This window comes from Muscardinus avellanarius, assembly GCF_963383645.1.
Source record: "Muscardinus avellanarius genome assembly, chromosome: 3".
NCBI classification, from domain to species: Eukaryota; Metazoa; Chordata; class Mammalia; order Rodentia; family Gliridae; genus Muscardinus; species Muscardinus avellanarius.
Genome location: NC_137788.1, coordinates 160,001,537 through 160,015,498, shown reverse-complemented (window position 1 = coordinate 160,015,498; position 13,962 = coordinate 160,001,537). Strand labels below are relative to the sequence as shown.

The 13,962-nt window shown below is 50.4% G+C and overlaps 1 protein-coding gene across 1 annotated transcript in view; it reads right to left on the bottom strand.

The window, feature by feature from the left end:
- The window catches only part of LRRK1 (leucine rich repeat kinase 1), a gene marked incomplete at its 3' end in the record, with an annotated part of 142,276 nt that extends 133,796 nt beyond the window's left edge, over window positions 1-8,480 (bottom strand). The window contains exon 1 of the mRNA XM_080693037.1: window positions 8,375-8,480. Coding sequence (XP_080549163.1) covers window positions 8,375-8,471 — 97 coding nt within the window. The 5' untranslated portion in view covers window positions 8,472-8,480. The remainder of the gene's footprint in view (window positions 1-8,374) is intronic.
- Between the last annotated feature and the right edge of the window lie 5,482 nt (window positions 8,481-13,962).

Below are 13,962 nucleotides of genomic sequence, written 5' to 3'. Positions count from 1 at the left end.
GGGAGAAGGGGCTAAGATCAGGATCGACCCTGTATGACAGCAGGTTATGTGGGGTAGTGGATAATGAGTAGGGGGTGTCCATTAGATTATTCTGTTTAATTCTGTGACAGATCCAAATTTTCTATAATATAAAAATTTAAAAACTTAGATAAAAACATATTTTAAATTTTTGCATAGGCTAAAGACTTATGAAAAGAAAAAAATGCCATTTTGAGCCTAGGGCTAAGAAACTGTGGTTTCTGCGGTAAAAAATACAGAGGGGGAACTGAGTATCTGTCGGTTCTCTGGAAGGGAGGGCGACTGGAAGACGGCTTGGGGAGGGAGGGCATGCTTTTTGTTGTATCTTCCTTCATACTTTTAAATTTTATACTAAGATATAATTTATATGTAAATGTATCACATAATTAAAAATATTTTAAAATTCTGATATAACTATTAACTATATCCTAACGCATTGGAAAATAGGGCTGGGGGTGTAGCTCAGAGGTAGACTGCCCCTGGGTTCCATCCCCAGTACCACAAAAATAAATAAATACATCAATAATAAACAAGCGAGGCGGCTACTATTTTTTCTGCTCTGTCCATTAGGAACTGGAGTCCATTTCCTGCCTTGGGCTTTGACTCGCTTTAACTCTCAAAAGGTGGCAGAAGGGATAGTGTGCCGGGTCTGGCCCTGAGCTTTATGAAGGCTACATGCTCCCACTACTGAACTCAGGACATCCCAACCGCAGGCTGCAGAGAAGCTGGGGTGGGACCTCTAGGTGATGGAGCGACACGCAGAGGAGAGAAGTCACGTGGAAGGGCGCCGAGGCACCAGGCGTGCGGGCAGAGCAGGGAGCACCCGGCTGAGCCGCGCAGACTCTTGACCCGGAGAGTCCTGGGCAGCTGCGACGCGCCGTGCTGGCGAGCCAGTAAGTCCTGGGTGGTTTGTAAATACACAAACAAGTCCTTGTGCTGGAAACATTCCCAGTCCATCCTCTTCTCCTGCTTCTATTCCACTGTGCTTGGTGCCTTCTGGAAACAGACTCCTAACTCCCTAATTTTGACAATGTAGCTCCCCAGGTGCTTGCAAAGGTCTTCGCAGGATCACGTTAAAAATGATCCCAATAGCTGGGAGCGGGATGTGTGCGTGTGTGCCTGTGCACACGTGCACTAGCATGTGTGGGGGACAACGTTAGGAAGGAGCCACTTTCAGCGAACAGCAGCCACACCAAGGAATGCTGGGGCTTTTCTACGATCATTCCAATCTACCAGGAGAACGTGAATGTGTCACCTGCAGGGAGGCGCTGCACACGGGAGAAGGCTTCTTGCTTGCTGATGGGGGCTGGCTCCGGACTGTCTCCCAGAGAGGCCCATGTGTGGGCGATCAGAAATGTTCAGAGGGGAAACAAGTGACTTGGGCTCTAGTCTCATCAATAGAAAATCTGCGGATGGATTCAGAACTTGAATGGACTTCTTGCATGGGGACTGTAAGCAGAGAGTGTAGCTAGGAGATGGCTCTCTGGGCATGTGGCCTGGGGACTCCATCTTTCCCGGGCCCCTCCTTTTTCTCTGCTTCTCCTCCACTATGTTCTGCCCCATGATGCTTCTGCCTTGGAACCGGCCGACCATGGACTGAACCTCTGAAATCATGAGCCGAATAAACCCTTCCTCCTCTAAGCTGCTCTTGTCAGGCATTTTGGTCAGAGAGATGAGAAGACTAAAAACACCCGCCATGGAACAGGGACTCTTTGCCTTTGATTTTTGAACTCAGAGGTGCGGGTGAGGTTTGCAGGGAGACAGGAAAAACTGCCCACGGGAGCCGCTGGAGCCCGGCAGCCTCAGAGGCCCTGCCCTGGCCTCCCCTGACCCGGGCCCGAGTCCTGCACCGCTAACCCCACCTGCGGGCCACCTGCCACCGTGCGCTTGCCTCTGAGCACTCCCTCAAGCACCTCACATCCAAAAGGAGCTGCTGACAGGTCACTTACCACTCTGCATTCAAATTCCAACCTCAAATTTCTATCATGCTGTGGCTCTATACCTGATATAACAGATTACACTTTTTCAGTGCCTTTAAATATCACTAAGTCTCTAAATAATGTTCAAAGTGCCACATAAATTGATTTTTTGTTGGCTCTCCTGAAATGACCAGGTAGATGATTTTGAGAATATTTAGCAACAAGCCCCTAAGCTCTGGATGATGGATGGAGGCTGAGAAGACAAGTCACCAGGTACAGCCTGAGCGAGAATTTGCAAAATGAACCGCAACCTGGAAACATCGTTCACACTCGGAACTCTAACGTCTGACTAGTGTGTGATATCTTCTACAACATCAGGGTGATGCGCTCGGGGAGAAGTTATTGCTTGAGACGTGTCTCTCTCTCTCTCTCTCTCTCTCTCTCTCTCTCTCTCTCTCTCTCTCTTCTCTCTCTCCCTCCCTCCCTCCCTCTCTCCTTCCCTCTCTCATCTTTCTTCTTTATGACAAATGTCACCCTAAAATAGCAAAATGTTCAAATGGAATTTGGACACATTGAACTTAGGGGTGTCCGGGACCGAGAACTGAGACTTCTAGGAAGCACAGGTGCACCTCAACTAGCAATGGGGTTATAGCCTGATAAACCCATCCTAACTTGGAAATATCCCAAGTTGAGAGTGCATTTAACATACCTAACCTACTGAACGTCCCGACTTAGCACCACGCGCACCGTAGACCTCCTGGTGTTTCCCCGGGCGACCACACAGCTGACTGGGGGCTGAGGCCTGCCGCTGCTGCCCAGGACCACAAATCATTAGCCCAGGGAAAGGACCAGAAGTCACCATCTGAAGTACGGTTTCAACTGCGTGCATCTCATTTCCACACCATTGCAAGATCAAAAAGTAAGTCCAACCATCAGGAATTGGGCACCCTTTGTGTTGGCAGCTCGATCAGGATTCCCAAAAAGATATGTGAAATCCATACACTGGAGTTTAGACTTGAACGTTATAGGAGGGGGGCGTCTATTCCCAGAGAACTAAAGAATTCCTAAAAAGTTTGGAATTATGGCTCCTTCCAGGTCTGACTCATGTGGAGAAGGAATCCGGACTGACAGGTGAAAATCTCTGTCCCTCTGCAAAGGGACCTGGGCACGTCCTGGCAAGCACCTCTCCGCTCACAGCTGGAGATGACTGGAAACTCTTTCTTGGCTGCTGGACGTGTCATGTCGGGTAGGCCTGGGTGACTGCATACAGTATGGAGGCCACCGGGCAGGACCGTCCTGCCCGGGCCAGGGAGCAAGGTGGGTTGGGGGCGGCAGGGAGGGGTGGGAGCTGAGGTTTAGAGTGTGCCACCATGTCCAGGCTAGAACAGGGCGCCGCACTGGGGAGGAAGCAGGAGCGGAAATCAGCCCTCCTCCTGGCCCCAGGCAGACGTGGCCTGTTGAGCGGTCCACAGAAGGACCCAGGTGCAAAAGGACCCGTGTATTTCCAAGTGGAAGCTGAGAGGCTCCGCTCAAGGCAGTGGGGTGGCCTAGCCCCAGGGGAATCCTCAGGAAGCGCCAAGCATCTGCTTTTAGTGATTCTAAGACAGGGGTGCGGGGATTCTGTGTGCACCTAGAGCAGGTCGGATTCCCGCAGCATAAACCTCCTGCCGGCCACAGAGGCTTCACTGGTGAAGCCGGCTGCTCCCCATTGCTAGAAAGGAGCAAGTATATCCTGGACAAATAAGCAAGCCAAGGTCTGAGCCCCAGATGCAGGTTAATGTTAAAAGGCTCAGCAAGCCCAGAGCTTGAGTTGCTGGGCCCAGGGCGCAGCTGTGCTAACTGCCGTCCTGCACGGGTGGATGGATGCCCATGGCTGCTTCCCCTACCGCCCAGGCCGCCGCCCTGCCTCCCTCCCTCCACCTCATTCACTAAGGGCTTCCTCAGGAGGCACTGGCCACCCTCCCTGGAGATGCCCAGCATGCTCTGCGGCCGGGCTGAGGAGGATGCTCCGCTGACCAAGGTCTCCTGCCCAGGAAAGCCCCATCTGCCCACTCTCCACGGCCAGGGGGTGCAAGCAGGACCCCAATATGCAGGGTATCTTAGAAATGTGGGCTGGCACATCAGGAAATCTGTCCCTTAGAGAATTTCCTATAGTGGCCCAGCAAGAAGGCCAGCTATCATCCTAGGGGACTTCCTAGTTCAATCTGAAGAAACAGAAGAGACCCCACGTGAGCAAACCACTTGACCCTAAAGTTAGATTTTTAATATAGATCTGAAAATAGAGAATAAACAAACAAATAAACGAACACCACAGCACTGAAAGTAGCTATGTAATAACCTCGTATCTGAAGACCTTCTGGAATGTTCCTTCTCTTTGGGTCCATGCTGGGTCCAGTGGTTGATGGTGTTCTGAGCTGCTCAGGTCAGAGAGGTGGGGGTGCGAGGTCCCTCCTGGGAGGGGTCCGCCCGAGCACCCCACCTTCTAGAACAGTCTCGGCTGAAATAACTTGGAAGCTTCCTTCCTTCTCTCCTTTCCTGGTGCCTTGCTTCGGCTGGCAGAACAGGTTTTTCCACTCTGGCTGATGTCAGACGTCCCAAGGATATGCGGAAGAATGTCTAATGACGTGCTTGTCAAAGTAGCTGGTCCAGCAGCCCTGGCCCAGTAAGTGCCCTGCTACTTCCGTCTGTCCACCGGCACACTCAAGACCCACCAAAGCTCTCCAAACGTTCCTCCTGCCTCCTGGGGAGCTGCTGCTGATGGCGCTCATGAGATTAAAGCTGGGAAGCACCTCTGGGGACACGGTTGAGCTGCAAAGACATTGGCAGGCTGCAAGTGGACGGACACACACTGCCCACATTCATGGGTATGTTTATTTTCTCAGATGGGGTCTCACTGTTTTGCCCAGGTCAGCCTCAAACTCCCGGGTTCCAGAGATCTTCCTGCCTCAGTCTCTTGAGTTGCTGGTCAACAGGTAAGTGCCACTCTGGCAGCTTCATTCATGGGCTTTGAAGTATTCTAAACGCATATGGTGAGGTTGTGCAAGTCCAAATGGGAGGGAACGGCAGAGAACAACCTAGCACACAGATGCAAAGTACCGTGCCCCAAACCCACAAGGAGAAAACGGTGCTTTAAGAAGGTTTAGGTCTTTTTCTGAAACTATCTTCCGAACCGAGTCAGAACTTTTTGTCATTACCAACTATCACTTAAGGATTTTTAAAAGGGGAGAGAACTGACCCTGCATAATTTGAAAATCATTTATTTTCTTCCTGGCAGACAAGCTTTCTGACTCCCAAGTTGGGAATTAGGTCTGGCACAGTCTTCCCTGAGGTGGGGCTGCTGGATCCGGAGGTTACGGGGGATGAGAAGCAGGACTTCCCTGGGTCCCCGGAGGTCCGTGGGGATGGAGGGAAGGACAATCCATCTTTGGGGACCCAGAATCATCCTCTGGAAACACACAGAAGGTGGACCCCACAGAGAACGCAGGTGCAGGTATACTAAGTCCGATATGTTCCCATTTGTAGGGAAAGAGGCCAGGGAGCAAATCTGAAATTAGATTTGGGCACAGAAGGTGGGCTGGCTCGATCCTAATCACAAAACGTCACACTTAAAATAGCAACTTAAAAATAACTTGCAGCACGATAGTCTTTGAATGACAAAAGTAATTCCAAGCAAGAAAAAAAATGTGTTCACCGTAGACCATATAAAGTGGAGATGTGCAAAACACAGGTCTGTAATCCCCGCAGAGATGGCCGCCTTCGAGCAGCACCGGCTGGGCCTGCGGTCTGGATGCCTACGTACAGTTCCTGATTCACGATGGTTCCTCTCGTCACTTTTCGACTCTACAACTGTATGAGAGCATACTCACGCAGCCGTCCTACTTTTAATTTTCAGTCCAGTATCCAACCAATCACCCGAGCTACCCAACACTGTCTTATAAAAGAGGCTTGGTATTGGATGGCTTTGCTCGGAGCACCTTTAAGCTGGGCGAGGCTAAGCTATGGTGCTGGGTAGATTGGGTGCATTAAATTTTTTTTTCTGATGGACTTATTGCTACTTAACCCCATCCTAACTTAAGGAGCATTTGGTATGTTCTGTGAAACTGAAATGCAACATGTGATATGTTAAAACTGGCCTCTAGGAGGAGGCTATTGTAGGATTTATCCCCGAAATAAATAAATTCTGCTAGTTGGCTCTGGAGGTGGGGTTCCTGGGCTCTGCCCTGGGGCTACCATCTGCAGAAGCTTGAAACTCTCAGAGTAGGGGCAGAATTCAGTGGCTTGCTTCTTCATAAACTTCCTTAATAGCATTCAACTATTATTGTAATTCTTCACTTTTTATTTATTTAATTTTTGTGTGTGGTACTGGGGATTGAGCCCAGGGGCATTCTACCTGTGAACTATACCCTTAGCCCTATTTTACTTTTAATTTTGAAACAGGGTCTCACTAAATTGCTGAGGGTGTTGCAAAGTGGCTGGGGCTGGCCGCGAACCTGCAATCATCAATACTGTAGGCGAACCTCTGAAAAACTCCCAGGCCTGACCCCTCCCACCAGGATGCTACTCCAGGGGTCTGGATGGGACAGCATATTGGGAGCCCGAGAAGCAGCCCAGCGCCCCTGCAGGCCAGGGAGGAGAAGTGCGCTTTAGGTCACCAAATCTTGACACAGGACTGGGATGGGCACAGTCCCCTGCAGAGCTTTTCAGGTGACACAGTCATCTATGCGATGATAAATATCAAACAGACCCAGCATCCCTTCCTTGACTCTCATCCCTCATCCCCAGGACACTAGGAGGAGCCCCAGGCGAGATACCGGCGCTGGAGGCGCACTGGGAAAGCAAAGCCACCTCCCCAGAATTGGTATCGCATTCCACTGCTGGGGCCATCTTGACCTTGATCTCACACTAGTAGAGCAAGGCCTGTGTAACAAGCAACTCAAAAGAGATCTAGGTCTGGAAAAACATTTCTTTTGTAAAGATACAACTCATACACCCTGGCAACATGTAGTGCCGGGCAACTTCAGGAAGCAAAGTCTTCTCCCATTTCATAATTTGATTTATATACAAAGAAACCTTTCAGAAATATCGCCCAAGTTAGCCTCTGGACATGAGAGATGGAGGAAGATCTCTCATGTAACTGAAGTACACATTATTGACACAGTTGAGGACATACACACACACGCACACATGCGCACGCACGCACACACACGCACACATGCACGCACGCACACGCATGCACGCGCACACGCACGCGCACACACACGCACACACACATACACACACACACACACACACACACACACACCCTCTCGAATCCAACACATGGGCTCTCTCAAAAACAATATGTGGGACTCTAAAACCCAAACTGTGGGCTTCTCTAGCCCAAGGGGTGGGTCCTCCCAAACCTCAAAGGGTATGATTTATGAGTTGTTGACTTTGAGCCACAGTGATAAAAGTACCACTTTCCTAGGTTTTCGTGAAGATCAAATGGGATTATCTGGAAGGCAGTCAACCCAGAGCCTCATACATCCGAAGCGATCAACCAGTATTTTCTGTCGGCCATGTCGGTGATACGCTGTCAGTATTCAAAGCGATGTATCTCTAGTGGAATCTCTTAAAAATGTCTTACACCTAATAATCTGACTTTTGTAAATCTGCTTTCTGGAACTAACCTGAAAACCATGTATAAGAAGAGAGGAGTGGAATGCTTTTAGAAAGAGTGAAGAATTGGAGGGAACCCAAATGTCCAGTGGAGACCGAGGACGAAGTGGTCAGTATTTTATACAGCGCGCCCCTGTGAAATCGTGCTCCACGTAATCACGTGCGCCAGCTGGTGACTTGGCCAGTGCCACTGAGAAGAGAGTGGTACACAAAGCTGAATCCACTTTATAAGCACCATAAGGTTCAAACCAAGTCCCGTCATCACAGAGAGGCAGGCCAGCAGAGGAGACCACACCAGGGCATTAACTGTGCTTGAGCGTGGGCTTAGTGGGACTCGGATTAATTTTATTTCTTCATGCAGTAGTGGGGATTGAACCCAGGGGTATTATACCTTTGAGACACACGCTCAAGCCCTTTATTTTTCAACTCTGAAACAGAGTCTCATGGAGTTGCTGAGGTGGGCTTCTGTCTCAGCCTCCTCAGTACTGAGATTACGGGTTTGTGCCACCAGGTCTGCTTAATCTTTTTCCTCCCTTACTTTACTTTTTAAACATTTTACTTAATAAAACATACTATTTTACAATGTAAAAGCAAAACCAACATAAAGTAGTACCCCAATTCTTAAGAGTCCATAATACATTTCAGACACGGCCCCTTGGTGATGAAAAAGTATCAAATAATTGTCATTTTACGAAACCCCATCATACCCTGCTACTTAAACTCCCCACAGGACCAGCTTGGTATCACACCCAAGCCAGCATGGCCAGCCCCGTGCTTACCATTATGAGCCTCCATGGCGCGTTCTGGACACACGGCTGATCCCTCCGGGCCCACACACCAGTACATGCTGGGTGGTCTCTGTGACATGCCAGCCATCAACCCTGGGGGCGGCCAGGCTCCAAAAGCAGGTCCTGCCGTCCTCACCGCCACCGCCGCTGCCCGGGTGGGTCAAGGTGGGGACACGCAGACATGGCTCGGCGGAAACCTGGCTCGCTCTGCGGGTAAAAGACATCAGGAAATCAGAAGGCTTCTCTAATGCAAGTCCTTTCTGGCATCCCCTGTAGATACTTACAAGGAAATGTTGATATTTATATTTATTTATAACGTAATATTTATATTAACTATTTCTTTCATTGACATTTCCTTCTCCTTTGCGTTATTACTGTCCACAGAGCATTCAAGTAGCGCTTATCTACTGTGTCTTGCAAGGTAGCCTGGCCAAGGACCCGGTCCAACAGCATCCGCAGAGCTCAGAAGTCTCCGCCGTCAGGGACTCAGGCTCCAGTTGGGATGGCGCAGACACACTTATTGTTGGTCACGACACCAGCCCCTCCCTTTGCCCAGGATAGATTCTTCTGGAACCCAGACGTGGGCCTGTGACTCCAAGACAACAGTCACCAAATGAAGGAGTCCGGAGGGAACTGTCACCGGTTATGAAGTCTGCGCTTCTGACAGGAATGAGCCCCATAAATCGTGCCTGTCCCAGAGGGCATTTGGCAATGACCAGACGTGTCTCTGGTGGTCACAACTTAGGGGAGGGGGAGGGGATGCTACCGGCATATAACGGGTAAAGGTCGGGGAGACTGCTAAGCACCCTGTAACACAAGGCTGGCTTTCCGTAGCAGGGAGTCATCTGGCCCCATAGTTCATGGGGGAGAAACTCTGAGAGGTTAAAACGAATCTGTCTCTTATTGGAGGAAGGGGCCACTGAGGGTTGAACTCATAGGCATTCAACCTCTGAGATATACCTCCAGCTCTATAAAATACTTTTTAGTTCTGAAACAGGGCTGGTCTCACAAATTTGTCGCAGGCCTTGTTAAATCGCCGAGGCAGGCCTCGAACCTACAATCCTCTTGTCTCAGCCTCCCGAGTAGTGAGATGCCAGGCACACGTCGCCACTCCTCTGGGACTAATCTCTTAAAACTAACAGAGCTGAGAGAAACTCCTGAGACCAGGCGCTGCTCTTCTGAGCTGGGCTCCTTCTGAAGTGGGGTGGGGGCTCAACATGAATCAAAGGAGCAGAACTGTGGGAGGGGCCTTGCTTGGTACAGGGACAAGTTCACACAAGGTTTTCCCTGAGAAATGCTGTCCTCTCAGTGTTTTTATAATCTAGCCTATCCACAAACGGCAAGGTCATGGGCCTGGAGACGGACAACTCCATATGTGGGAACCACAACCAGAAGCAATCAGAGTTTAAAAAAGTCAGGGTGCTCTAAAGAATGCCTCAGACAATGCGTGAAGGTAAAAACACAGTGTGAACGTCGAAGTTGTAGATCGCGACTTCCAGCTAAAACTTACTGGTCTATCAAAAATAGACACGTGCCTCGGTCCCTGGCTCCTCTCACGGCTCCATGAGGATTCACTCGGGCACAGCTTCTCTGGTCTCTGTCTGTGATGGTGTTGGTGCGGCCGGGGCCTGCAGTGACATCACGAGGGCTTGGGAGGCCAGCAGGGTTGTTCCCCTCCCCTCTGATGAAGGGGCTCAGAAAATCAGCACTAGAGGCCCGGGCTCTGTCTCCCCAGCAAGCAGGTTCTAGAAGGTGCTCTAAACTGAGCAAACTACAGAAGCGAGATATGAGAAGAGTGAGAATTTCCCATCTAAAAGCCTGAAAATCTGCTGGGCATGGTGGAACACGTCTATAATCCCAGTGTACAGGAAGCCAAGACCGGGGGATTGTAGGTTCAAGGCCAGCCTCACAACCTAGCAAGGCCCTCAGCAACTTAGGGAGACCCTATTTCAAAATAAAATAAATAAAAGGGCTGGGAGTACATATCAGAGATAGAATGCCCCTGGGTTCAATTTCCAGTACCAAACCAAACCAAAATCACATAAAAGCCTGGAAATCAGTCACCAGGCCCTGTGGGCTCAACTCTTCAAGGTAGGGGAAGGAGGGTCCTGGAAAAGCTAAAGCAATAGTCATGCTTGGTACGAATCAGAACCTTTCTGAATGCAAGATGGATGGGTCCAGAGAAGTCTATGTGTTTGTTGTTGGGAACCCTAAAAAAAAAAAAAAAATCTAAGAAGGAGAAAAAAAATGTCGTATCTGGACAAAATTCAGGAGAATTGCAAAACTTGACTTTGAAAATCAGCCTGGGAAATGGGATCGAGCGAATCAGCTCCAGATCACACAGTGACATCCAGAAACGGAGATAGGCACTTACCATCTGCTTTGAAGCCTCTCTCTCTGAAATGGCTACCAAGCACACCCAACATTTCAAAGATCTCCAAAGTGGACACTGCTTCTGAAAACAGAAGCATCTTACCAGATAATGTTTTTAAGTTGCCAAAAAACAGTCTTAAGAATATTTTAGGCTCACCCTCACCCAGGACATTTAGTTCCCCCTTTCAGTTTCCTTTTGCAAATCAATCTACTAACAGACAGGATTTTGCCACTGGAGCACTTTTATCTTTTTTGTTTTGGTAGTGGAGATGGAACCCAGGGGCATTCTACCTCCAAGCTCCACCCCAGCGCTATTTTTTTTTATTCTTTATTTTGAAACAGGGTCTCACTGAGTTGCCGAGGGCCTCACTAAGTAGCTGAGGCTGTCCGTGAACCGCGATCCTCCTGTCTCAGCCTCCCGAATGCTGGGATGACAAGCGTGCGCCACCACGCCCACCCAGCACTGGAGCACTTTTTAAATTATAATTAATATTTTGGCTTTAAGATGAGGTAACTCCAGTACTTGGAAGGCTGAGACAGAATGTATCCCAGGATGAGAGAACAGGAGAATCACAGGTTTGAGGCCAGCCTCAGTGAATTTGAAAGGCCCTCAGCAACTTAGCCAGATAATATTTTATTTCAAAATAAAAAAGGGCTGCGGTTGTAGCTCAGAGGTAGAATGCTCTTGTGTTCAATCTCCAGTACGATTTAAAAAAAAGTGAGGAAACTCAAGTTTTGCTCAACCTTCGCCCTCTAACAGATCTTTGCTTCTTCCTGCTTTTGAGTTCAGAGCAAGTTACACGTTTCACTCACTATCCTAATGAAGGGGCTGCAGGTGGCCTTCTGCAGCAACAACTATCTTAAAAACTTTTAAAATGTCCTCAGTTTCCTTTTGCCCCCCCCCCTTTATACCCGCCTTTGAGAATAAATGTCCGTGCTCAAGACAAAGACACCCAGGAAGCTGACATTCATTCTGTAGATGACTGAGCACGATGTTTACTGAGGAATACACAGTGTGAGTTCATGAAGCTGGAAGACGGCAGGTGCTGTGGTGACTGCGCTCAAGGCGTTTCCTAGGAAACTCAGAAGCACCCTAACAGGTGTGGGCAGACCCTGCAGGTGAGGCACCTTAGAAAAGCTCAGACCCCCGAGCTCCTTTTTGAATCAGAAGCCTGGTCGAGATGTTTGGCTTGTGGTTCTAGACATCTCAGCAGCATCTTTTAGCATATCCTAACTGATATTGTAGGTTGTTGGTAATGTTGTTAATTATTATTGTTGTTGTTGTTGTTATTATTATTATGTTTGCCTCTGAAATATGAGCAAAGATAATAAAGACCAGATGGTAAAAGGTACTTGACATTAAGGGTTTCCCAAATTGTGCGTGCTGTAGCTGTCTCTGTAAGGACTGGAAACAAGTCTTTTGTGACCAGTTCTATTAAAAGCAGGGAATTTGGCATGGGGCTTGCTAAGAACATAACAAGACAGACGTCTGGTTTCTCTACCTCTCCTACTCTATCAGGGGCTTGTGCCACAGCCTATAAAGCAGGTCCAGGGGCCTGTCGGGCCCCCAATTCTCCATCGCTCCCCTTCCAACCTGCCCGGGCTCCCTGCCCCCAGGCACTAAGGGGGACCATCACCTGGGGAGGCGGCAGCCCGGGGAGGTTTAATCTGGCCCTGCCAGGGATGCGGCCCTGGGGAGAAGCCACCAGCGCCGGGAAGAGGGCCGGCCCGGGCACCGCGGGCGGGCGCAGAGAGCCGCCAGCTCCCGGCCCTCTTGGCCCTCTTGCGGCCGCAGTCCCCCGCCCGGGCCGCGCCGCCCCTCCAAGTGCACGCGCGGGTTCCCTCCCAAGGCAACACGAACCTGTGGATCGCCGGGGTTTCCTACTTCAGCTCCTCGCTCGGGCTCCTGGCCCCGTCCTGCAGGGCGTCGTGGGGCTCGCGGCCTGGGCTGGCACCTTCCCCAGCTCGCCCCAGGGCGGCGGGGCGGTCCGGCCTCCTCCGTCCCGGTCTCCCGCGGCCCAGACGCACTTCCTCAATCCTGCGCGGGGAGGGCGGGCCGGGCGGCGCGGGGCGGAGGGCCAGCCCCCCCAGGGCACCCGCGGGCCTCGGATTCCCTGGGCGCTCCACTACTGCAACCCAGGAGATGCCAGGGGGCAGGCAGAGATAAGACTGGGCCATGGGGGCCTCTGATCAGCCCCAGGAGAGACAAGGCATCTTAACCTCCAACTTGTTCGCTGGCCATATATGCTGGCTGTAAATATTAAAGAGACAGAGGACATTCGTTTGTTTGTGTGCAGCTCCTGAGAGGGCGGTATAGGAATATGTATTTTTAAATAGAACGTGAAATAGATTTCAAGTTTGCAAAAGAAAACATTTTTTTGCAAAACGGTCCTCTTTCACCACAAGAATTTACTGATTTAATTACGGATGTATGCAAAGATATTGCTATTTCGGGAAACTTAATTTTAGGTATGTATCTGTGTATGTCGGTGTGTGTGTCTTTGTTGGGACAGAGTTCTCCCTACGTTGCCCAGGCTGGTCTTGAACTCATGGGCTCAAAGCCACCATTTGACCCCAGCCTCCTGAGTAGCTGGATGACAGGCATGGCCACCACGCTTTTAAATGTCTGCTTTTTTGGGGGGTGGGGTGGAGGATAAACAATTATATTGGTGATGGATCACTTTTTAGGACCTGTCCTAATGGTGTTTGTAGCACCTTTGGGACTAATATCCAGAGATCTGGCCCAGCCCCTGGCAGGACCAGCGCCCCAGGCTCCTCCCTGGCAGGACCAGCTCCCGAGGCTCCTCCCTGGCAGTGTCACTGCTCACAGGCCCCCAAGGCTTTGTGCAAGGCTTAGAGAAGAGTCTCCAGGACCCTCACGGCCACATCACTAAATCCCTGCAGCTGCAGGGTCCCAGCTCGGCCTCAGGGACACCTGGAGTCCCTCTCATAAGCGGATGGCTATCAGGTCCTAAGAGGCTGCCTCTCTGGCTCTCCTGCCACAAAATGCCCTTCCAAAGGGTGGGCAAAGTTTTGCAGTCCTGTCCTCACCACCGGGGTCTTCCTGGCATTTTGCAAGGGCAGCAGTATGGTTGAGACCAAAAAGTCCCTAATAATTTACAGGGCGTGGCAGCCTCAGGGTCCAGGGAGGCGGGCTGGGGGCCGCTTGGGGCGCCTCCCGGGAACGCGCCACGCCACCTAGCGCC